The sequence below is a fragment of the Anoplopoma fimbria genome, chromosome 16 (genome assembly GCF_027596085.1).
Source record: "Anoplopoma fimbria isolate UVic2021 breed Golden Eagle Sablefish chromosome 16, Afim_UVic_2022, whole genome shotgun sequence".
NCBI classification, from domain to species: Eukaryota; Metazoa; Chordata; class Actinopteri; order Perciformes; family Anoplopomatidae; genus Anoplopoma; species Anoplopoma fimbria.
The window spans coordinates 13,870,030-13,894,839 of NC_072464.1; the positions used below are offsets into that span (position 1 = coordinate 13,870,030).

At 38.8% G+C, this 24,810-nt stretch overlaps 1 protein-coding gene across 1 annotated transcript; it reads left to right on the plus strand.

Moving 5' to 3' along the window:
• The first annotated feature begins 7,256 nt into the window (after window positions 1-7,256).
• Window positions 7,257-22,946, plus strand: LOC129104322 (RNA-binding motif, single-stranded-interacting protein 1). The gene is made up of 13 exons (XM_054614947.1): window positions 7,257-7,568; window positions 10,879-11,042; window positions 12,694-12,752; window positions 14,439-14,530; window positions 17,688-17,845; window positions 18,738-18,817; window positions 19,363-19,478; window positions 19,819-19,868; window positions 19,977-20,064; window positions 20,363-20,413; window positions 21,087-21,197; window positions 21,317-21,397; window positions 21,491-22,946. Exons 1-13 carry the CDS (start codon window positions 7,518-7,520, stop codon window positions 21,560-21,562), a joined length of 1,173 nt encoding a protein of 390 aa, XP_054470922.1. The 5' UTR covers window positions 7,257-7,517; the 3' UTR covers window positions 21,563-22,946.
• The last annotated feature ends 1,864 nt before the right edge of the window (window positions 22,947-24,810 follow it).

Sequence of the window (24,810 nt, forward strand, 5' to 3'; positions counted from 1 at the left end):
CTCAAGTACCATTTTCTTTCCTGAGGAGGACATTTATTACCCAGCTGACTACACAATGTGTCAATATGTTACCCAAAAAACAATAAAATTAGGAATATTGCTGCAATATATACTCTTTATCAACTTTACCTGTCATACCTGGGTGAAAGTGAACAACACTAAAGATGGGAAAATTGCATGATGTGACAGATTTATGAATACTCTGTTCCCTTTCATGTAGCAGTCTTCTCTGTTTGTTTATTCTCTCTCTCTCTCTCTCTCCTCTCTCTCTCTCTCTCTCTTTCTCTTTCTCTTTCTCTTTCTTTATTCCAAAGTACTGAATGTACTTAGTTCACGCTCCCTTGTGTGAAACATTAATCATAATTGTTTCCACATAACTCCACCATGGATTACTGTCAGCTACAACAGTCATATAGGCTGAAAGGCATTAACGCCAATATTAAGTGCATTTCCTGCATTGCGAGACCACAGTGTATTAACATTATATAATAGCCCACAGTGTTGAAAAGGAGAAGAGAAAAACACTGCTTACGTTCATCATAAACCATTGTTGCCTTCAGACCTGTAATCAATCTCTGTTACATGCAGCCACTTAAAACACATATGTGCCCAATATCCACAATAAAGTGAGCAGGGAGATGTTTTTCTGTTGAGGGTCTCCCAAAGCAATTTTTGCCAATACCCTGACCTCACTACTTACAAGAGGACATCAGTGTTGCAGAGAGGCCTCATACATTTTTGCAGAAATGATCTCTGGGGACAACCCTAGAGAAGGCATAATATGAAAGGGTCAGATGTGTGTGTGTGTGTGTGTGTGTGAGAGGGGGGTTGCCCTTCATCCATTATAGGACATTGGTGTATGTGGTTTATTGAATGATCAGTTTTCTTTTATATCCACATTTAGTAGGATGAGTGGATGGTTTGCATGCTAAATACCATGCATCAACTGATGTGATCGTCTAATGTCGTATTCCCCAGGCAGGCAGCCACATTGTCCTTTGTGATGTGTGATGAAAGGAATACTAGGCTTGCTGTTATAGGGGGCCTGATCTAGATAGACATCCCACTGGAGCCTGGTAGGAGCTCAGCAGTAAATCTTGAGCCAGTGTAAGGGTCCATCCATGTTTCCTCCACGTCTAGCAAAATAAACAATCTGCTGTGGGTCTGCAGAAACGTGGGATCAGACAGAGGGCAGAGCTGAGGACTCTGGCATGCCGGGGGAGGAGGGGGAGAGGAGGAATGCATGGGAGGGGGGGAAACACATAGATCAGATTTCAGGAGCCCCAGAGAAAGGTGGAGGAGAATGAAGAAAAACCAAGAGACCAAGAATCTACAAATGAAAGGAAAAAAATAAATAAAAATGTTATTTCTTCTTTGTCCTTTCGCACATTTTCTTCATAAAAATGTTCGCACAGTGTTTTTATTCATCTAAATCGTTAACAAAACAATCTATCTCACTGTGATGAGGTGCAAATAGTGTTTTTTCTGCAATATTTAAAAGTATGTGTGTTAGAGCAGAGCAGTGAGCCACAGCGGTTTCCATCAGAGTCTAGAGCTGAATACAATATTGTTTTGGTCGAGGCTCTGGCCCCAGGGGCTTCCTGCTTCTTAAAGAGGACGGGGTGTGTATGAGTATGTTGAGAAACTGTGAGAAAACTTTACACAATCAGCCATTTATTCCTAATTTTTATGGGGATTTTATGATCGTCAGCTGTACTTGACTCTTATCTGTTCTTGTGGCAAATTTCTTTTTATTTGCCAAATTCCAGGGAGGTATAAAACATGTTCTCCTCCACAGAGATGTAAAAAAGATTGTGCTATTTTTCTATGCAGAAATTCTGCAAGAAGACTTTCCTGCAAGCGTACTGAATTTCCTGACTGATAGTGAGAGGAAGTTCTCTCCCTGTTCCTGTTACATAAGAGCTAAACCACAAACCTCTCATTGAAAAAATGTTGTTTAAATAAGAGCATATGCAAAGTAAGGAACATTTATCAAGTTGAAACATGAATATCTCTTAAATCTTCCTTTAAAGAGTCAATTAATCACATATTTTGTTACTGACTCAGTATGATACAAGAAATATGTTTTGTATCCCCTTTTATACATTTGTAAAAGTCTTACTGCCAACCCTTTACTTTTGGTCAAATGTAAATACATTTTAGGTTATTTAACTTTAAGCAAAAGCTCATTGTGTTCGAGCAATGTTAACATTCTAAAAGCCCCCAAAGTTAACCAGCAATACATTTTTGGTTGTCCTCAAACATGTGCATTGATTTCTAATTAGTCTGTAAAACATAAGGTATTTTGGGCTTCCAAAATCAAAATCCATGTGTAAAGAGAGGGTCACAGCTTTGTGTGTGTTTCCCACAGAGGTCGAGGTTCAACAGATATGGATGGGACGAGAATATATGAATAGCAGACCCCACTCAATGCTTTTATTTCTGTCTTTATGGCTGACTGTATAAAGATTTCATCTCTGCTGCACAACCACAGTTGTGATTTGCTCTTCTGAATATTCCTCTCTTGACACTGAGCACAAGTTGGCATCTGTTGATTTTGCAAATACTGTAAAAAAAAAAAAAAAAATCAGAACTGATAATATATACCATCTAAGGAGCAGACTTCAAGTCAGTTATGTGGCTCTGTATGGTAAAATAGCACAAAATGTCAGGGGAGATGGAACAAAACCGAAGAAGTGAAAGGGCATATGAGGATAAGAAGATAGTCCCTAGTCAACCTCACATAAAGAGCCCTCTAGTGCTCTTCATTACTCAAGCTCATGAAAGTTTTATCAGCAGGAGACTTTAAGCTTCTCATAGATGAGTTCTACCAGGAACAGGAAGCACAGAGCATGCATTCACACTTTCCTACTTTGAAATGGAAATCATACTTTTTGTGGTGCATTACCGATCCTTAAACCCCCTTCCTGTTCGGTGAATGGACTTTATAGAATGGGGCTATTTGTTCATGGTGCTTCTTATGATTACAAGGGATGGGAGGATTTATCTGACGGTTATTCAACTGCTTACCAGATGTCCAAACAAAAAGTGTGATTGTATAAAAAGTGAAAATGAAAAAGGCCTTTATGTAAGTTTGGATATTGCAGGATTTGTGATTTTAAAACAGAAGTTGCCTCAAAATAACAAAGTGCTACACAGCAATTGACTCCTATGATAGATTTCCACTCATCATCACTGCTATATATCAGTTTTTCTCATCAAAATATCTTATTAACAAGTTTAACTGCACATTCTAGGCATACAATTGTAAATGATGTCTGTGGACTGTGCTGATTTTTTTGTAATGCTCTCTTTCAAGCCTATATATAAATAAAGCATGCTACGGAAACAGATTGTTAAGAGTTAACTCTTGGCAAAGTAATGATATTTTGGTAATATTTTGGCAAAAGTTGATGGCAGGCTGCTTCCACCAAAGTACATTTTAAATCATTGTCGAGGGGAATGCTTTACTGCCATGGTGAGAACGTGTACAATGGCATTATGCTGAGGCTGAAGAGCACCATACAGTGTTTACAATAAAGTTTGGAGAGTTGCCTGGCAGCAGAATGTACACAATGAAACAGCCCAGTGGCCCTGCTCTTTATGTCAGTGTCAGGCCTGAAAGAACTGCCTTTGTACACATATGACTCTCATTCTCAGGACATTTGACATGAGTGGAATGAGGCCAGACTCCACAATAAAACCTTTCCTGCTGCTGTCAAGTATTTCCTCTCATCTGTTAGAAAGAATTCAGGAAAGCTACAAATATGTGTGTAAAATGTCAGTAAGTAATAAGAATTAAAGGAAACCTTATTGTACAAACCACTTTATAGTTTTGTATATAGTTATAATAGTTATTCTGTCTGTACACATAATATTTCAATTATTGTGGATTTTACTGTTTTTTATTGCTATTTATAATAGTTTTTTTTCTATTGCATTTTATTTTTATCTTGTCTTTCTTTTACTTTGTCTCTTGTGTGCACTTTACCCTATGCTGCTGTAATCCTGCAAATGTACCTGCTGTGGGACTAATAAAGGATTATCTTATCTTATCTTAAGTGAGGACCAATTTAGACCTCGCTGTATATTTTCATGATGTTTTTATATCACTTCATAAAGTCATGAATAAAATGAATAAAACAAATTGTTCATTCATTATCAAAGCTTAATCTTTCATAAAGAAATAACTCATATATTGGATGGACATTTTACATCAGATGGTTGAAGTGATTTTCAGTTTCCCATTTCATGATTTCTAAATTGCCTTTCCACCTGTTTGTACATGACGTTAAAGCTATGAAAGTCCCTCCAAAGTAAATAAGCATGTCCAACATTATCCTTCTGGTGCACTGTGTGCTTAAGGTGTCATATAAATATAAAGGTTCCAAGTTTTCTAATGCTGTATAAGCCAAATACAGTTATGGAATTTACTTACCTGAATGTAATAATAAATACAGTAAGTGAGTGCAATAACTTGCAATGATGGCAAATAGGTGATGACATCCAAGTTCTCTGTTGCTATAAATCATACATATTATGAATCACATGGAGAGGGGTCTCAAAGAACCCTGTAATAAATACTATGAAAGACCATCTAGTTATTTGAAATATCTAACCACATTCTATGGTTAGATACGTTTTTTTTATCATCCTCGGTTGTTAATTATCACATGGAAGCAGTAAAGTGACTCATTTCTTTTTGGATAACTGAGCAGGTCTGTCATGAACACCACCCCCACATCAGCACCTCAATTAAAGACCAGAGTTGTGAATATGGCCTTTTTTCTCTATGACACACACACATAGGAACTCACAGCTCTCTTTTGTGGCTAGCTTAGAGTCAAGAGTGAGGGGAAATGAATCAGTGGCTGCCAAAGAGGGATTACACGCCCCGATCCATGCGGGCAGGAAGGTGCAGAAAAAAGCTAAAAGCTTCTACGAGCTAAAATGCTTCTCAGGAATTGAACACAGAGAGGAAGTGAGGAGAAATATATCTCTCTCACTCTCTCTCTATGTCTTTAGGCTGCAATTGCTGTTACGATTTGAGAGGACAAAACAGAGAGCAACATTTTCTTCATATACCTCAGCTGGTAGAGACTGTTTTCATTAGCTCCGGGAGGAGTGAGAACATGTAGCACAACGTCCTAAAATAACCTCTCTCTCTTATTTCCCTTGGAAATACCCAGTGTGTGTGTGTGTGTGTGTGTGTTGTGTGTGTGTGTGTGTGTGTGTGTGTGTGTGTGTGTGTGTGTGTGTGTGTGTGTGTGTGTGTGTGTGTGCGAGTGGGAGCTATCTCTATGTCTATGGCTTTGTGTCTTAGTGATCTTATATTCTTTGCATCTATGCATGTTTGTGCCTGTTTGAGTGAATGTGCGTGCGCAATCTAAATCTGCATCTGTAATGAAAGGAGATCTCCTTCAGGGGAACGGCATGCTCTCTGGATATCTAGCAAAGGTTGCCCTTCCGTATCAAAACAATCTGCTAGCAGGGACTTAATTGTATATTATATACACTGCAGCCTTTAGATTTAAGTGAGATATTCATTCCAAGTCGGGTTGTTGATATGGAAAGCAATGGGATAGATAGATACATGTGCAGGTTTATTTTTGTGTTGTTATAGGGCTATACAAACGCAGGGATCAGAGATCACCTTTCCTTTCACTGTTTCATAAAAGGTGGTGGTTCAATTGCCTCTCTGGCACCCTGAGCAGAGTGCTGAATCAGACAGCTATACCCTTCCTTTAACGCTGACCCACTGACTCCTGTTGGCCTGGTGATCTTCTCTACATGCTCCACTGGTGACCTTTGCTTTCATTTATGAACGGCATATCACATAGCACACCTATGTTTGGCTACATTGATATCATAGTGGGTTCTCAAGGATAATCTCAGTAATTACCTAGCTCTAAGGACCCAATTTGACATTATTCAAAAAGCAGAGACATGTGTACCACACTGTATGTCTGGGTCGATGAGTTAGTGAAAAAGAACACAGGCACTTATTTGTTCTTGCTGACAGAAAACAACTGCTATCAACAACTGCAAGCTAATATCAGGGAGACCACAGGGTTCAGCTCTTAACAATGTCAGGTCAAGACAGTGGTTATAGCATGGTGCTTGGATCCTGTTGAAGGTCGCCAATAATCAGCAGGTGACAGTGGTGGTTAGAATGCTTTTTATTTATAGCCAACCCTGTCCCACTTACCTGCCCAATAAAGACTTAACCCACTACACAAACCACCGGCACCAGCTGTCACTCACATTAAAAGAGTTCCACTGCAAGCAATCCATAATATAAACCATCTCTTCAACAGAATCTTGTTATACTGCAAGACTTCATCCTTAAAGGATTATAGCTCATATAGGTATAATTGAAAGCATTATTTACAAAATGTCCTATACTACTTGTTTAAAGACGTGCAGATCATTTCCATTTTATTTTCAGAGCTATTGAGCAAACATTTGTCCCATCCATTTCACTCATGTAGCAATTCGAGATTTTTTTTTTAATACATCAATATATTGAGGAAAGGCATATTTTCCCAATGTTTTCTGTGAAATTGAAGTCTATATTTATCGGTTTCAGAGTGATGCACATGCTTGTGTGTATTCAGACGTGTCCGGTTAAATTGTCTTGCTGTGTGCTTTAATTCTGTGTGTTCTTTTTTTTTTTTAAATGCACCTCATTTTAAGAGAAAGGAATGCATTTGCCTCTTAAACCAATGTATCATGGCCATTACATTATAGCTCATATTGATTATCGGTAAATTGCTGCCTCTGAACCAAATGGAATACTTCACTGCAATTAATAACCATCATTAAAACTAAACATAACACTTGATTTTATTTGCCCCTCTTCTGATAATATTCTCCACAGTGTGTGTGCAAGTTAAACTAAAAAAAAAAAGAGAGATGCCTTGAAACTTGTCACAAATATCACATGGACCAGCCTGGACGGCGGAATGTTCGGTATGCATCTTTTAATACACGAACAACAGGTGAAACCAGTTCCTCTATAGTATATGTTCAGATAACAAAAACACTCTAGATTATTATAAAAGACAAGATATATGTTATAAGAAATAACAGAATACTCTTAAATCCTCATCGGAGTGAACAAATGGAAATATACACGTATTTTTGGGGTCATCGTTTAAACAAAAACCCCTACACTAAATGCTTGAATGGTTTCTCCCACCGTGGCAGCGTCTGTCCTGCGTAGCGCTGACTGCAAATCAATGAAGCCAGTCAAACAAACTGGGCTGGGCAATCGAAGTTGGGACAATTTACGGAGGTTTCTGTGACCGGATAGCCGACGAAAATAAGGATATGTATACAGCTAATATGTATAGTTTTCTATTTGTGTGTCCTTTAGCGGAGTAAGGAGGATATCCATGCCCAATCATTTTCTACTTATACAAGGAGTTTGATGTATTTCGCTTGAAGATAGAAGCTTAACTGGGAAAAAAAAAAAAAAAAAAAAAAAAAAACTACCCTCCCCTTTCGTATTGAGGATGATTTTTGCCAATTCTGGGAACCCACTGAGGACTCCATATCGCAAACAGGTAAACACGCTCAGATTGACCAGCTTTCGGACATAATAAATAAATAAATGTCTCTCTGACAGCAGCTCACAGCCTAAATGAACTTACAGCCGACGCTCAAACGGAAAGGAAACTTACTTCGGTTTAGGCTCCTTATGTAACCTTCATTTGAAACGTCAGTGTGTGTGTGTGTGTGTGTGTGTGTGTGTGTGTGTGTGTGTGTGTGTGTGTGTGTGTGTGTGTGAGTGTGTGTGAGTGTGAGATCAGCCCTTCAGATACTGAGAATACCTGCTGCTCGGGCTGTGGTCCACTGCTGGATAGACACAGGCCTACCACCTCAGTTGTGGATGTATTGTAATGGATAAAGGGGCCACAATTGCATAACTTTAACATATTTTGGATTATAAATAAAGTACACATGAGCTGGCAGTGAACGTCACTTCACAGAAATTTGGCATAATAGGTGTTTGCAATTCCCATAGTATACATTCTTTGGACCAGTGAGCAATGGTTGGCTTCTATTTCGTCTTTTTCAGTCATTTAAACTAAAGGTCACATTAAATGTAATTCATAGACCCTGTTTGCTTGTAGATTTGTGTTCTCTGTGTTGTCCAGATTTGTAGTATACATGTTGTTCTTCTAGCTTTTTTTAAAAAAAGCTCCCTTTTAGCCCTAATATTTGAATAAGTATATTTGCTCTGAAGTGCTCATGCTGTTATCCTGTGGCCAGAGCTCCATGGGCGAGGCCTCTTACTGGAAGCCCTGTGTATTTCCAGTTCGGATATGACAGGCTCTGGCGGTCTGGGCCTGGCTGATAAGATGCCGTCCTCTCCCCATCACAGTCTGTCACAGTCCTGCAGTAACCAGCTGCATGTATTAAAAACAAAAAACACTTCCACTCCCACAGAAAAGGGAAGTAGCACTCACCTGAAGCCCAGAATGAAAATGTAGCTCGGGGCTCTGGGGCAAGCATTTTTTTAAAGACTGACATGTCTTGTGTGTTGGTTCATATGTCATGAACTGCAGCTTGATTGTAATTATTGCATGTGAAAAATCTGTATAAGTTTAGTACAAATACAACATGGAGTTTCTTTCAGATCTAAACCTTTTGTCTCTTGACCCCATTGATTTTCCAAATTTAGTTGTGTTTATTTTCCTCATGTCCTGCTCTAATTGTTCATGTTATAACCTTTTTTTTGGTTCTAGTTGCTAACATAAAGATATTGGAATGGAAGATTCAGTTTTTATCTCTGTAGCATCTACTTAAAAAATCGGGGAATAGCTTCAGCTTAGAAAAAAATGAAGGGGTTGTTCATAATTCAGCATTTACCATTCAAGAATCCCCTTTTTGACTTACTGAGAAATAAGTTGTAATTTCACACTATTTGTATGTCTTGTGTTTGGATGAAAACCCTATGATTGAGACCAAGCTAGTATGATGACACATGCCACCTTTAATTTGGCACCAGTGAGGATTTTTTTAAATAAGGCTTCGGTGCCAAACTGAGGTTTATTTGGTGTACGTTGGGGAGTAATTCCTGTTTCTTTGGTAATTAATGTTAAGTATGTTTTTGGCCTGACTGTAACCTAATCTGCAATTCTGGTAATAGCCTAAAAAACCCAGGAAAATCTATTAACGGTCACGCCACATTATGTTGTTTGTTATTGAGGGCTTGTCATGATAACAACTGTGACATATTTGACATTTATAGTAGTGCAGTGTGTTGATGAGGTTTTAATTTCATTTTCCAAGAATTGCAAACGATTTGTGACTACTCTTCTGTCACCTATTCATGTAGCAACAGTAGCAACATTATTGCTGTTGTCTTTATGGTGATTACTGAAGGGATGTTTTATCCGATATCCCCAGATAATCCTTTATCTTTCATATGTGGAAGAGTGTTGTTTGCGCCATATGCCGAAAGCATGCTCATATTTGAACTTTGCGACACAGACCATGCTTTAGAGAGCAGATAACTGTCTGTTATGGTGGAAGAAAAGAGGGCTTGTGCCAGCAATCAGTTGGTAAACAGCAAGTCAAACGTATTTCACGGTGTAGGCATGTGAGGCTGTTGACCAGTCGGTCACAAGAGAAGATCCTCTAGTCTGGACTTGGGTTGCTCAATCCTGTCACCACTTCATGCTTGGGATTCCATCAGCTTCCTCTCAGCTTGTGATTCCTCAGAGGGGGTGGGGGGTCAGGGTTTTTTTTTCTTAAATGACTACCAGAGAACAATTCTGATCATATTTATAAAGCGGCTCATTAATGAGAGTGCTAAGGTTAAGAAGTCTAGCGCTAAACCGGAGATGATTGGTTATGTTGACCTGCGATATAGCTTATATACGACAGCCCGAGGCAGTGTGACATCAGTGTGACACTAGTGTCAGAGCTACAAGCCCCTGTGGACCCTGATTGTGCTGACCGCGAAGGTGTGATGGAGACTGTTCTGCAGATGTGGATCACTGCTCTGTAAAATATTAATCCTCACACTGGACAGAAACCAACAGGAAGCTAATGATGTAGTGTCCCCCCCCCTTAATATGTGACTATATATGACTGTCTTTATGAGGGTACAAAACAGGCCTTTATTGTTTTGTGTATATGTAAAATCATACACAGAGATCTAAACATCTAAACATGTTTAGCTGTTTTGTATCTCACGCCATTTAGAGGCACAACAACCAGCTTTTATCAGCTCTGAAAAGCTCTAATAACTCACTGTTTGCTGCTTGCCCAGCACCAGTCAGCAGACAGACACAGTTATCAGCCAGCTGGTGAACATATATGTATATGTGCAGCGTAATAAATTCACTTTAGAAGCTGGTGGAGAGTGAAACAGAGCTAAAAGAGAGGGCATATATGTGATCCATTCAAGAAACATAACTGCCAATTAATGCTTATGTTACTCTGTATGTGCTGAATGTGTATATAAGAAACTGTATGTTAAGAACTTAGCATAACAACTTTTTTTACAGGGAAAATATGGAATATTGTCTATTCAGTTTATTCTGCTTGTTACTGCGGCCCCAAAGTGGCTGCAAAATGATTTATTGCAGGTTTTAAGAGTAACTTAACTTCCCCATAAAATCTTATTCTGCTGACCTCCAGTGGATTAACATTTCACCTTGCTGCATTAGTGTACTCAAGGGTCTCTCAGTACACTGTGACATCAGTCGACATCACTTGACCCCACCCATTGAGGATGCTGGTCGTGGTCAGATGCGGATCACTCATTTAGACTTGAGAACTTTGAACCATGACGATAAACAATATTATTTAATTAACATCCATCCTGAAGCTAGTTTTTTTCTGTTTCTCTACGTATTCCAGCCGCTTGTTGCCCCGTCGTCACACCCGATGGCTCCACCCAGCCCGAGTAACCACAGCAGCAGCAGTAGCACTGCAGGCTGGGACCAGCTCAGCAAAACGAACCTCTACATTCGGGGCTTGTCCCCTTCAACTACAGACCATGACCTGGTCAAACTATGTCAGCCGTGAGTACCACACTTCCTCTCACCATTATCCGCTATTGATCAGCCATTGATTTTTTGGCCTAGTTTGGATTAGTTTCAGAGTTTTAGAGAGTAATTATAATTAGCAGTGGCAGTCATTTTTTGACACACACATTTGTTAAAATATAAATAAGGTGTAAAAATGTAAAAGGTGAGATGTAAATATGTAAGTAAAATTGAACACTTATTTTATTGAAACGTCAGAAAATGTAAATAGTTTTTGTAGTAGAACAATTTCTTCCTTTCTACTAAACTGATTTTAAATGATAAATTGAGTCATAGGTCAAATAGGTATAAATATCTTCCGAGAATTTCTTTTTGATTTTATTAAGAATAGAGTGGTTTTGGACCATGCAGAGTGCTTGGTGAGACACCTAGGGATTTAAATGTGTATATTTAAAATGAAAACAAATGTAGACTTCATTAGAACAAGATATATGTATCTGGGAAACCAAACAAGGACAGAGTGTATGTGATGAGCATGTGTGGCACAGCAGCAAAGGTTTCATATATCATGTCTGTGGCTAAAGTAGAGATATCGTCAGGATTGGGCTCATCCACACTCTGTGTGCGCTGAATGCCTTATATTTGCTAAGCAAAGAGACCAACCTTGTGCATCAGAGATTTTATTTGCTTTTTTTTTGAGGCCCTGTCTTTAACAACACAAAGCTGCATATTCATTCTTTGTGTGTTTCGAAATATATCGCATATTGAAATTGGCCTCGGCAGTGACACTGTATTTTATTCTTCTTTATTTTATTTAATTAAAAATTCAGCTGGATAAAAAAAAACAATCCTTAAAATGCTTAACTGTGAGACTGTATTTATTTTTTATAAATTACTTTTATAATTATGGATTGATCCTCCAATGGGAGAACTTTATATTTAAGAGCAACCTAAATGCCATAGTTTTATTTTTACTTTTTTAATGTAATGTAATGAATTGTGACCTGAAATGTTTGATGTGCTGGTAATCACCACCTATGTACATTTTGGTTGCAGAGGAGAAACTTGCTATAGCCATACATGATGTGAGATTTGAGTTCAGATGAAGAAAAGGTCATAAATGAATGCACTTAGACCATTTTAAGCATTTTATTAGCCTAATCCCTGGCTAAATTACCCTCCCAGTAAACTGCAGAGTACATAATGCCTTTTCTCACGCTCACTGTAGATTATATGGGTCCTTTTTGACCTCATACCTATGGGATGAATTTATTCACTGTAGTTTGCCAAATACAAAACACCCATTGAAGGAAATATATTTTAAGAGGAGCCTATGTACATTGTATCACTCCCAATTTTAAAGATGTTCTTCTACAACTCATTAAGCATATTCTGAACTGTGCAGATTGAACACGGTTCAGTAAATAGTTTTTGTGCCCTAAAAAATGGAGGGTGTCTCAGTCTGTTTAAAGTTTGATACAGTGGTTCACTTCAAAAAGGACTGTTTAGCTTTGCACTTACATGGTGGGGATTTTCAGCACCACATGGAAACCACTTCCTGTTTCTCATATTTTTTCGATGATGTCATAGATTGTTGCTCAACCCTCCCTCTCTGCGTGTTTTATAACTGGCTCAGTCTGCTTCATAATCCAGCTAACAATGCCTCGCCTTTTTGTTCCTCTCCTAGGTATGGCAAAATTGTATCAACAAAGGCCATCCTGGACAAGACTACAAACAAATGTAAAGGTGTGTGAAGTTGTTTTTCTCTTTTCAACACTGCCCTTTTATGTATCAAGACATCTCATGAAACTCCCTGCAGTATTTTTAACACTTCAAGAGGGAATATGATATCTACATTTCCTCAAAAATTGGAAGGCGTTCAATGTGGGAATTCTATCAAAACATCAAGTCATTCAACAGCTATGCAGTAGTGTCAGATGATCCGGCCAAGTCAGGAAACAGACAGCCAGGCTGCTGGAAGCTGCCTCCCAGCTGATGTTATTTTAAGCCACAGCCCTTGTCTGTTGGTTTGTAACTGCTGTGGCTGCTTCTGGGAAGAAGTGGCCGACTCCTCCTCTTTCTGCTGAGTGACAGAGCTGGTCTTGGTTCATTTCTAGTCGACTGCCCATCGAACTAAAGAGAGACTTTCTAGTGCTGATGGGGATTAATAAAATGTTGTCACTCTCCTCTGGATTATTCAGATGCTAGTTAATTGATGGCTCTCAGTGAAAAGGGACACTATTAAAGACATTGTGAAGTTCTGACTGAACTTTGCATAAAAGCCAAGGAGATGGTTTTGTAAAAACTTTTTGCGACCTTGAGTTTCACAAAATTTTGACTCATTTCAGAATGATCAAGAACTTGGTGGTAATAACTAATGCTGTGTCTCAATTTGTATACGCATCAATCCCGTTTGTCTAGCATTTAACAGATATGATGAAAGCAATATTTGACCGCTTCCTCTTCTTCTTCTTCTTCTTTTTGATGGCAAATTTCAACTGGATGGAGTATTAGGGACAGCATTTGAATGAGATTGTCGCCTGCCAAAGTATCTGCCGGCTTGTTTGCTTACCTGACAATTGTATCAAAGCTGAATAAGAATGAACTTGATTTTACTTTTCCTTGCTTGTGTGTGCCCCCTGTTTCACGCAAGGTGGAAAATACGCCACCATCTGCATTTGAATAGTGTGTTGTTCACCGTAGCTAACGCAACCACTGCAGCTTCCTAAGCTGCACTTTTTGCAAGTTTGGTGGTCCCTCCCTTTTATCTTTGTAGCTTAAATTGCAATCAGTAAGGGTGAGAAGTGTCCAGCATTCCACATGCAAATGTTTGACTCTTATGAATACACTGTTTGGTTGCATTTTCCCTAATTGTCAGTGTGAACGCACTTATGCACTCAAATAGCAAGTGTTAGTACGCAACAACGCAGGTTGAAGGATTCACATTAAACTTGGAGTACCAATGTGACTCAACTGAAAGCGCCCTGACATATTCACCATAGTTAAGCTTGAAAAGGTTAACTATAGCAGCTGCAGTAGAGGTTAGGGACCATAGGTTCACCCTGTTTGTACCCCCCAGGACAAAGAGCTGACCTGAGCCATGAACGTCACACTGGTATCTGCATCCTCAGCGCTTTTCTACCTCTCCTTCCACACACATCCACACACGCACACAAAAAGCAAACATAAATACAATGTAAACACAGTTAAATATATATATATATAATGCATAAGTAAATACATACACATTGTAAATCCACATAGTGAGACACAGTATGTGAAGCTTTGTTAGCAACTTGTTATACCTACCGGTGAACACACAGCCCATCACCACAGAGACGCATAGGTCAGCCCACTCAACGCTGAGGCTCAGGTTTTTATTTGTGCTGGCTATACAGAACATTGTCCTAAGTGTGCTGCTTGTCTCCTCAGGATATGGCTTTGTGGACTTTGACAGCCCTGCTGCTGCTCAGAAAGCTGTGGCTGCCCTGAAAACCACTGGTGTCCAAGCTCAGATGGCAAAGGTGAGGATTCATTACAGTCTAATCCCGATATCACGCTCATACACGTCACCCAGTAGCCCTGTTTCTCTTCCATCTGCCTGGTGAGGAAACCTAAACATAATCTTTGTGGTATTAGATAGCAGGACTGGAATCCTTGCCAGAGTGTATGCTTCCAAACCCTTGGTCTATACTCTTCATTGACTCTGAGACTTAAATCATGAACGAAGCATGTAGAGTAAATATACAGTTTGAGTCTATGCAACTGAAACTTGATTTTAAGCCACAATTTAGCCCCAGATTTACTGAGGGACTTGCATCCATTTTCAGAAGCAATGTGACACATGTACACTTAAAGGTTGTTTACGTTTGACTGACTCAGTTTCAGTGTAAATAGTGGAAATGTCAGTTACTTATTTGTTTTGACAAGACATTTACAGAGAGCAAATATATTCTGTTGATACATTTGCTGTATCATTATAACAGCATGCTGCTTTTCATGCTGCCACCTGCTGTCCTCTGAGCTGCTGCTCCATCTTTCTCCCTTTCTTATTTGTAATATTCTCTCCTCCGTCTCATCTCCATTTTGTTTCCATTTTCCATAAACTTAAACTACGGTTTATAATCTATATGTGTGCATTTTGCTGCATGCATATATACATCATTGTTTGATCCCAAAGGTATTCTTTTCAGCTGACATCTTCCAGCCCGGCTCTGGAAGGGTTTGGCATACGAGTGTAGTTAGACTATAGAGAGTAGAGATTGGTGTTGCTGATAGTAGGATGACATACCAGAGACATTATCTACTATGTGGACATGTTTAGTGAACTGTCACAAGTATTTCGGCCTCCTCCAAAGCACCATTATACATACATTTCCCTAAAAGATTACTTTTTTAAACCTTTCAAAAATACAAATAAAAAGTATCTTCACTGGGCAAATTGGAGTTACAGTAGATTGTCATGTTAAAGAATTTCAAACTTCTGCTTTAAAGGTGTCTAGTGCTGTGCGGACAGACAGGAGATTTTCAGATAAAGGTTTTTAAAGTAGGACTGTATTCTTCTACTAGACTCTCTGACACCAGTATAGGAAGTAAATACTTGTGTGTTGTTATGGCTACAGGAACCAGTCATGGGAAATTAGTTCCCATACGACACTGAGAAAGAACCCTTGGCCTCATTTCCCTGTCTGGGGATCTGTAGAGCTTCTTGACATGCCTCTGTGCACCCATTTTACTTTTTTAATTAAAATAGAGCAGCTCCAAGGGGCATGCTGAAGTTTAATCTTTGTATTGTGGAAGGTAAATGCCATTATAAAGTGTGAGCCTTTCACTCCAGCTTTATTCTCACTATTGCTGAAGCTTGTTTGGGCTTAATGGACTCTCTGACAAAGGTCCCTTTTCCTGTTTTTTATCTGCCCAGGCACCCTTAATGGGCTTTCTCTCATTATTATTTTAAAGGCAGGTGGTGGGAAGTGGCCAGATAAGAGTTTCCCTTCTTTTTACCATATGTTATTCCAATGAATGTCTTATGATACTTGATTATGTGCTTCCCTTTCTTCTTCAAGATGTTTTTATCAAGCTCCATGAAGGACATTCATAGAGGAATAGCATTGTTTAATATTGTTTCTTGTGACTGGAAAGTCAGTCCAATCCCTGGATCAGCAGGCTAAATATGGGCAGAGGAAGTGAAAGAGCCGCACTCTCTCATTGCCACACTTGTAAGGGCCCTTAAGGAAGACACTCAAACTCCCAACTGTTTCAGTGGAGCTGCTGAGTGGCCAACAGATAAAACTGTGGCCGTACTGGCCGTGTTCCTAAACAAAAAGCAGAAATCCTTACCTTTATATATCCTGGTAAAGTAAAGGTAAAAGTGTACACTGTAGATCACATCCTTTTTACAGCATCCTATGCACCCTGTCTCCGTACGAAGGCAAATACTAGCATCCCTCCATCAGCCACGCCCATCTTCATCAGCTCCTCTTCCACAAACGTGCGTCAGTCACAGTTAATGACTGACTGATGGGTGTTGACTCGTTCAAAGCAAAAACAGATGTCTTATCTCACTGCCATGTTGTTTTCCCTCCATTTCTCTGAGCCTTTTTTCATTCATACTGTTGGTTTTCTTTCTTTCAAATGACAACCATGTGACAATAAAGACCAGGCCAAAATCAATAGTTTGACCATTCACCTTTCATAAAGTAATTCACTAGTAATATGTCTGAAATATAATTTCTTCTGAAATACAAACCATGTAGACAATAAAGACCAGGCCAAAATGTATCTTGCATAAAGTAATGAACTAGTAATGTGTGAAAACAAAAGAAAACAGCTTCCTCGTTTTAACAATTTATCAATATCCTAATTGTGGGTTATTAAGTGAATACTTAGCAATATAAATGCTCAGCTCTGCTACCAAAAGGCGAAAAAAGGTAAAGCAGAAAAAAACCATTTCTCTTTTTTTTATACGCATGTGTGTGTACATCCATGTGTTAAAAGAAGTGAGGAGTATCACTGAAGGCTCTCTTTTGAGTTATAAGAGCTGCATAGAGCTGAGGCGCTGAAACGCATCAAGGCACCCTTCACTTCATCATCCCATCTATCCATCCGTCTGTGTTCGGGACCAACTCCTTTGATTGAACTCCTTCCCTGTGTTGTAATGTTGACTTTACTGCCAGTGTACTACTTTCAGTAAGCTAACTTGTCCCTGTAGCTGACTCTGAACAACACAATGCTGATGAATATTTATGGTGAGAGGCCGCTCCCCAGGGACTTGTTGCCGTGTCTTATGTTTCTGCTGATGCTATTATAATAAAGCAAGAAATCAGCTGATGGGAGCCTCAAGCCACTGTGGGCCGCATGCAAATGTCTTTTCATCACTGTTCACAGTGACCCTTTACTACCTAAAACCCCCAACATAGACAGACAGGAAGAAGCAGTGACATGTTAACCACATTACTGATTTCCCTTTTAGAAGTCTATTAAAACGTTCAGCCATTTCCACGGATACGTGATATGGAATTGTAAGGAAACTCTTCCTCTCTTCCTGTTTTGTTACTAAAGCCAGTGGGAATGTGATACCACTAAGGAATGTGTTTGTGTTTTCTAGGTGTGTCATAACCATTTCTCATATAGTAATAACATTACCTCTGTGTTCTTCTTTCCACTTTTTTCACTGTCCAGCAACAAGAACAAGACCCGACAAACTTGTACATCTCCAACTTGCCTATGTCTATGGATGAGCAGGAACTGGAGAACATGTTAAAGCACTTCGGCCAGGTCATATCCACACGCATCTTGAGGGACTCCAGTGGAGGCAGCAGAGGAGTGGGCTTTGCAAGGTCAGATGCTTGTGATATTCATTGTCAATGACTAATGGTCCTGAAACAATATTAAGAGATTGCTTTTTTTTTTTTAACTGGTTTTACCACATATAGCATTTTAACAGCAATACATTCAGCTATGTCAAATATGACACACTGGAATTATTACACAAAATAAATAGACCCCTTTACTGCAATAAACAGAAACATTACCACTGTGCGACCAGTGAAATGGAAGTGATGTCAGGGAACGGAGACAATATCCCATTTACAACATTAAGCAACAAAGACTATGGGAAATGGGCATTTTACATTTTAGCTACAATTCTGCTAAATATACCAAAGGATCTAGATCCAGGCTATCAGTAATACCAACTACCAATGATAAAGTGACCTATAAATGTTACATGTAACAGCTCTAAATTTAAAAACATTGGGTTTCGCTGATTTCTTATCATGAAAAGCCCCATGCAGTTAAATGCAAAACAGGTTTTGTATTTTTAATACGTCAAAATACCTTTGCATGATGTTGACGAGAACAAGGCGGGGAGAACCGTTTATGTATGGACAAATGGAAAGAAAAAGTGTTTCACAATGACAGGATGATTTAATTATAGTAGCAGTGCTGGCTTCCACCAGCCGTACTTGCACAACCTGACGTTTGATGGAAAAACCTGATAGGCGAGGCCCGGGTCACGATTGACAAATATCTTAATGCATCATCGGAATGTTTGCGAGTGGGTGTGCACTAATAGGTCTGTTTTGCCAAATGGTGAGACTCTACCGTTTGTCTACGTCATAAGTACTCTTTGGGCTCTCAATCTTTGATATTGAATCACCTCTTCCACACAGACAGGAAGGAAGCAGTTCACTAATGTAGTAATGCTCTGTTTGTCTTTTATTACTTCAGGATGGAGTCAACTGAAAAATGTGATGCAGTCATTTCTCACTTCAATGGAAAGTTTATCAAGACACCTGCAGGTGTTCCAGGTAAGACTAACAGTATAGTGATCTTACATCGGCATGTACGATATTCTAGTTTAACTGCCATAAAAATAATATGTGAAAGAAAATAGCCGGATTTGTCTTAAAAGGGCTTCAATGTGTACAATGCTAATAGGCAGGATGAAGTGGTCAGCCAACATATTCTAGCCTCCAGCTGGAGTCAGTAAGTCTGCTGCTCATATACACTCAGCCCTAAGGGGAAGGGCATAGACAAAGAAAACGAGAGAGAGAGAGAGAGAGAGAGAGAGCTGCTCTGTGTGGCCTCCGCTCCCTCTCTAAGCTTTTTAATTGGATTATTAGACTGAAATAGTCTCGGCTGGCCTTGCCTCCTTTTAGGAAGGGGAGGGGATTACCGCTCCACAGCTGCCAAGTTAGATGTCTGCGTTCCCAGGCTGGCTAGTAAATGTACACTCCCAGGCTACAGGGAGAGAATGACTGTACAGCAAGCAATAACAGACAGCAGCGTATGTGTGTGTTAATCTTTAAGACAAACCTTTTCTTTTATTCTCTCGCCACGTATCTTTCTTTAGCACCATCTGAACCTTTGCTGTGCAAGTTTGCCGATGGTGGACAGAAAAAGCGACAAAGTCAAAATAAATATGCCCTGAATGGCCGTGGTTGGGGAAGGGACGGCGACAACAGACTGGTAAGTGGTGATGGGAACCAAACCATGAATAATAAAGGACACATTTTAGGTGCATCTTAAGTGTGGAATGATCAAAGACAGAGGGTGTGACAAATATTGATGGAAAAAGTAGAGGCATAGATCCTATCAGTAGTTACTGATTTTTTTTTTTATTGAGTTGTAATCCCGGTTATGTTCCCTGCTGTTAATTATGAGGTATTTTGTGGTCAAGAGTGCCCTCTTTCAGGTGTGAGCTCAACAGACACACAATGGAGCGTCATATGATGATGTTGTGTTGGTTAAGTGTTAGTGGTGCGTGCTTCTGTTTAGTTGCCAAACCTGTGCCTTCTTTTGTTCCCAGGCCGGAATGACGCTCACATATGACCCCAGTGCAGCTGCTATGCAAAATGGGTAAGCTACAACAACAGCTTAGATCGCTCTGTACTGGTCAGTATATCATTCATTGTACTTAACTAACTTTGTTATTTTATTGAATTATACTTTATTCTGTGCCCTCAGGTTTTTCCCGTCAGCATACAGTATTTCAAACAGGATGTTTGCTCAAGCATCAATGTCTCCGTACATGTCTCCGGTTTCAACGTACCAGGTTTGAATCCCTTCCTTCAATGACTAATATGCCAGTTTAATACTGTAATACAACAAAGACAAAACATTGCATTCATCACTTTAACATACAGTAGCTCATTTGTGTTTATAAACCATGTATCATCATGATTCAGAAACTTATCCTCTGGGGTTTTTGAGGTGTGGATTAAATATGTGACAAAGGGCCCAGTGGCCTTTTCATGCTTGTTGCCGCGCCAGTCACAGTATCATGTGATCCCTGGAAATGGCAGCTGTTCAATGCCAGTGTGTTTACAGAGTGTGTTTGTGTGATGTTCCAGATGCAGAACCCATCCTGGCTGTCCCATCAACCTTACATCATGCAGCACCCAGTAAGAACAAAATCTCTCCATCTTCTCATCATCACTGTCTCCGTCACGACTCTATCCTCCTCCCTCTCTTTAATCCAAACATTTCCCTCTGTGGTTGAAAAATAATTGAAACATGTTTCTGTAAACAGATAGACACGATATGTGTGAGTAGTAGTTACACATAAGGTGACGCTGATCCTTGAGGATTTACAGTACTAAAGTGTTTGTATAGGAATGTAAAAACGACTGCTTTGGAGAGAATATGTGAAGCTGTGTATTTGATGACAGATGCCGAATATTTTTTTTATCACAGATGGGTTTGAACTGAGAGAGAACACTTCTTTTCTTACCTTGAAAATGAGCCAGCATAGATGAGAAAACGCTGCTAAATGCATCAGGCCAGCCAAGATGCTCATAGACAACTTGCTCAACTTGTGACATTTCACCTTCTGGTGTGGGCATTAGATGTGAAGTCTAATTACTGTTACTCTTTGCCTGAAATCCAATTCTGCAAAAAAATTAATAAATGCACGCATATACATCCCAGATTTTCTGCTTAATTTCTGTGACAGTCTATCATTTTTAATCCATATGTTTTTTTAGGAGTATCTCAGTTTACAGAAGAATATTTCCTCGGTGACTTTGTGTGCTACGCTCAACCTGAATGCATTTCTTTTGCACGCTTTTCTTCCAGGGCACTGTGTTATCGCCCTCTATGGACCCATCCATGTCACTACAGCCTACGTCCATGATGGCCCCTCTTGCGCAGCAGATGAGTCATCTCGCTCTGGGCAGTGCAGGAACAGTGAGTGGACTCTGCATGGGATCAGAAATGAGTTCACACATTATACTTGAGAATGAGGTGTTTAAAGTGCTCTATTAAACTGTTAAATGTATGGATCATCTCTCTCCTTCAATGTGCAGTTTATGGCCGCCAACACAGCTATGCAAGGAGCATATATCCCACAGTATGCACACATGCAGACATCAAATGTTCCCGTAGAGGTACGTGCATCAACAATCATTGCAGCCTGATGTGTGTAAAGCATTAATGGGATTGAAAACAACAGCTCATTGTTATTTTCCTGTCTCTTCCAGGAAAATGGTGCTCATTCACAAGTGGATTCATCTGGCAATCATTCCCCATATTCCTACCAACAAACCAAGTAGTGCTTAGGTAACATTTGGACAACAGCTAAAACAATCACGTCTACAAATGCAATGGATGCTAAGGATCTTTTCACTGTTTTGCACAGGTTCTGCAAATGTTTAAGTGAGACTATTTTTGGTGTCATTTTCATAGAGAATATCTGAGTTCATTCAGTTCCAATTATAATAATATATATTATAATTGAAAAAGTTTTATTTTCATACTAGAAATTGTTTATTTTTTATCAAGGATTGCCACAGGACACAAGGAAGAATCATGTGACTGGTTGTTCAAAGTGCATGAGAGTAAACATGTCTTATGTTAATATTTCCAGATTTTTTTATTCTGAGGACTTTTTTCAGCCAAACATTTTGAAAATGATGTTTTTGTGCTTGCTGTGTGAGTGTTGCTATGGTGAAGTGTTACATGTTGTTTTCTTGTAAAGTGATTTCTCTTAGTACTTTAGATTGATCTTGCTGTCTAATTAAAATGCCTTCATAGTTTTGACATAGTAGTTGTACAGAACACCACAGAGAGCAACAGTAAGCAAAAAAAAAATTAAAAAAAAATGGAGAGCTATTGCCTTTGAAATGTAAGACTTTTTAACGAAATCGGTGTATTATTGCTTTCCCCCGGCCAAAACGGATAGAACGGTAGAATACATTTAAGGAAAGAGATTTAAATGAAATGACTCCACAACTGATGATTTTATGGAAGGTAATATTTATTAAGTAAGAATACCTTGTTTTCTGGATGTTGGAATGTGTTACTTTTTTTAATTTTGCCTTTTTGATTATTTGGTATTGTAGAATAGCTGATATTGAAATTGGTGGGGTGGGGGAATGAGAAAAGGCAAATGGATTTTGTTTATTGGTTGTGTTTTTGTCTTTTTGGGTGATGTTAGTTGTTATTTTGATGGGGTGTGTCTTTTTCACTTTTAACTGAAAAGCTACAGGAAAACTTAGACTTACGATTGTGCAAAAAAACCTCATCAAAGCCTTGTAAAACAATTTAGGCAAAAGTTCAGCGAGTTGGGGGGTAAAATGAGAGGAGTATGTATATTTTTTAGCACCTCACTCTTTGACAGGAAACAAACAAACTAGGCACTTTCAAATGTAGTTTACTTCACCAAAGATTGTGAGCTATTACACTGAGGAAATAATTTGTCTCTTTAACCAGGACACAAGCGACTCTGCAAACTAGGTTGCAGTTTGGACAGTGTGCCTTTTTTGTATAATTACATTAAATTTCATAGGTAATAGTACAGTGAAGACACGTAAGCATGCAGGAAGCCCTGGAGCCAACAAGAGATGAACTTCATACTAACTGAAAAATGGAAAAAAAAGAAAATCAATTTCAACAAAAAAAAAGATAATGCTATGACCTTTAAAAAAAAAAAAAAAAAAAAAAAAGGCAGATCATTTTTTTGATCATAGTGGATTAAAGCAGGCTTTATGATTATGGTCCTTCAATAGGCCTTTGATTCGACCTGGTGATCAGTCAGACCAGCTATCTACCTCAGAGTTTTCTTTCTCCTCTGTACTAGGTCGGGTTAGCAGGTCCAGCCCGCCCTTCCAGACCAAAAGCCACGCTCAGGAGCTGGCCACATACAGCTATTTCCTTAAAGGTTGTTTTAAATTCTTTTTGATTTCCTTTAGACCTATTTTTTTATGATGTATTATTGTAATCATTAGGGCGACAACATGTCTCTACTCACGTTCACGCGCTCAGTTTCGTGGTTTTAAAAGAGCTGCTGCCTTAATGGCAATAGATTCCAGAGGCTGATTTAAAATGTTAAAGACCGACAACGTCAACAAAACGTTGTGGTGTTCACTGGATCTGCGCTCCTTTTAAACAAACATGTTTGTTGTTGCAGCATTTCCTCTGTAGTTAGCTTGGGTGTGAACCAATGTAAAGGGCCATTGTGATTATACTTGAGATTTCTGTGTAATGCCTGAGACTGAGAAGTAGTACTGTCTTGTGAGGTTAATGCTGCTAGTGGTGTCTGAACCAAGTGCCATAGTATCTGGGTCAAGAGTTGCAGAGGTGCACATAAGAAAAAAAAATGCTCATATAAGTATCCACCATGTTGAACAGTCATTAAGTTATATGAAAAGAGTTCTAATTTATGACGATTGTTGTACAGACAGCTTGAGGAAATAAGAGATTTTCATAGAGCTATATGAAAGGTTATTGATTTAATTTTTTTTAACTTGTGCCACACAATTGCCAGTGGTAATTTGTATGTACAGTTTAAGAAATTGTTCCTCTGTAATTTTGTTTCGTAGTGTTTGTTTAAGCCAAAGACTTTTGTTTGATTGTTTGTTTGTTTTTCAGTAGAAGGTTGTCTAAGGTTTTATTCTTTTAATTTCTTTGACATTTGTGAATAAACATTTTCAAAAATTTTCAACTTTTAATACACGTTACTTCTAGTCTTTATTGTTGAGGAGAGCTACTGTTCTTCATCCTGAATCCTGAATACACCTGTTTTCCATTTTATTGAGTATAGCAGGTTGCTAACCTTGGATTTATGATGAAATTATGTAAATACATCGTTTGTTGTTGTCATCCATTAAATAGTTGAACAATAAATTTTAACATGATGATGGTTGTTACTGGAGCTTGGCTGCAGCTTAGCGGGCTGGAATCCAAGCACTGTCTCTCACTTTGTCTCTCACATTTTGATTTATGTTTAATAAGGAATCTGGCCTTAGCATAGTAGTCTGGAAAAATTGCATGCATTAATTAATTTAATTTCTTCAGATAGTTTGAAACATCTTGTTATTTTTATTGTTATTTTTAAACATAGGGGCAAATTAAAGATAACTTGAGTTGTTTTCCATTGACAAGTTCCAAAACACAAAAATGGAAGAAGAAGAAAAGAAACATCTGTTTAGTTCCCCCATCACTGCAGGTGCTGACAGAGGTCATTTCTCTCCCAGATAGCAGACTCCATTAATGTGACTGTGACCATTTCATACCTTACACATACATGAACCAATATTACAGAGATTCACTCAGTGAATTAATGAGACATTATCTCTTAGAGCTGCTAAGAAATAGTCTGCCATGGACTAAAAAGTTGCTGTGGTGTTTTCCTTTAAAATGTGGTGTCATAACAAGATAATTTAACTAATGACAAGATACAAACACTACATCTATTCCATATTTAATAGCTATCAGTCAGTTTCAGTTCTCTATACCATCAATTAAAATAACTGATCTTAAGTTCTTCCTTGTCTCAGTACTGATACAGTTAATTTATTCT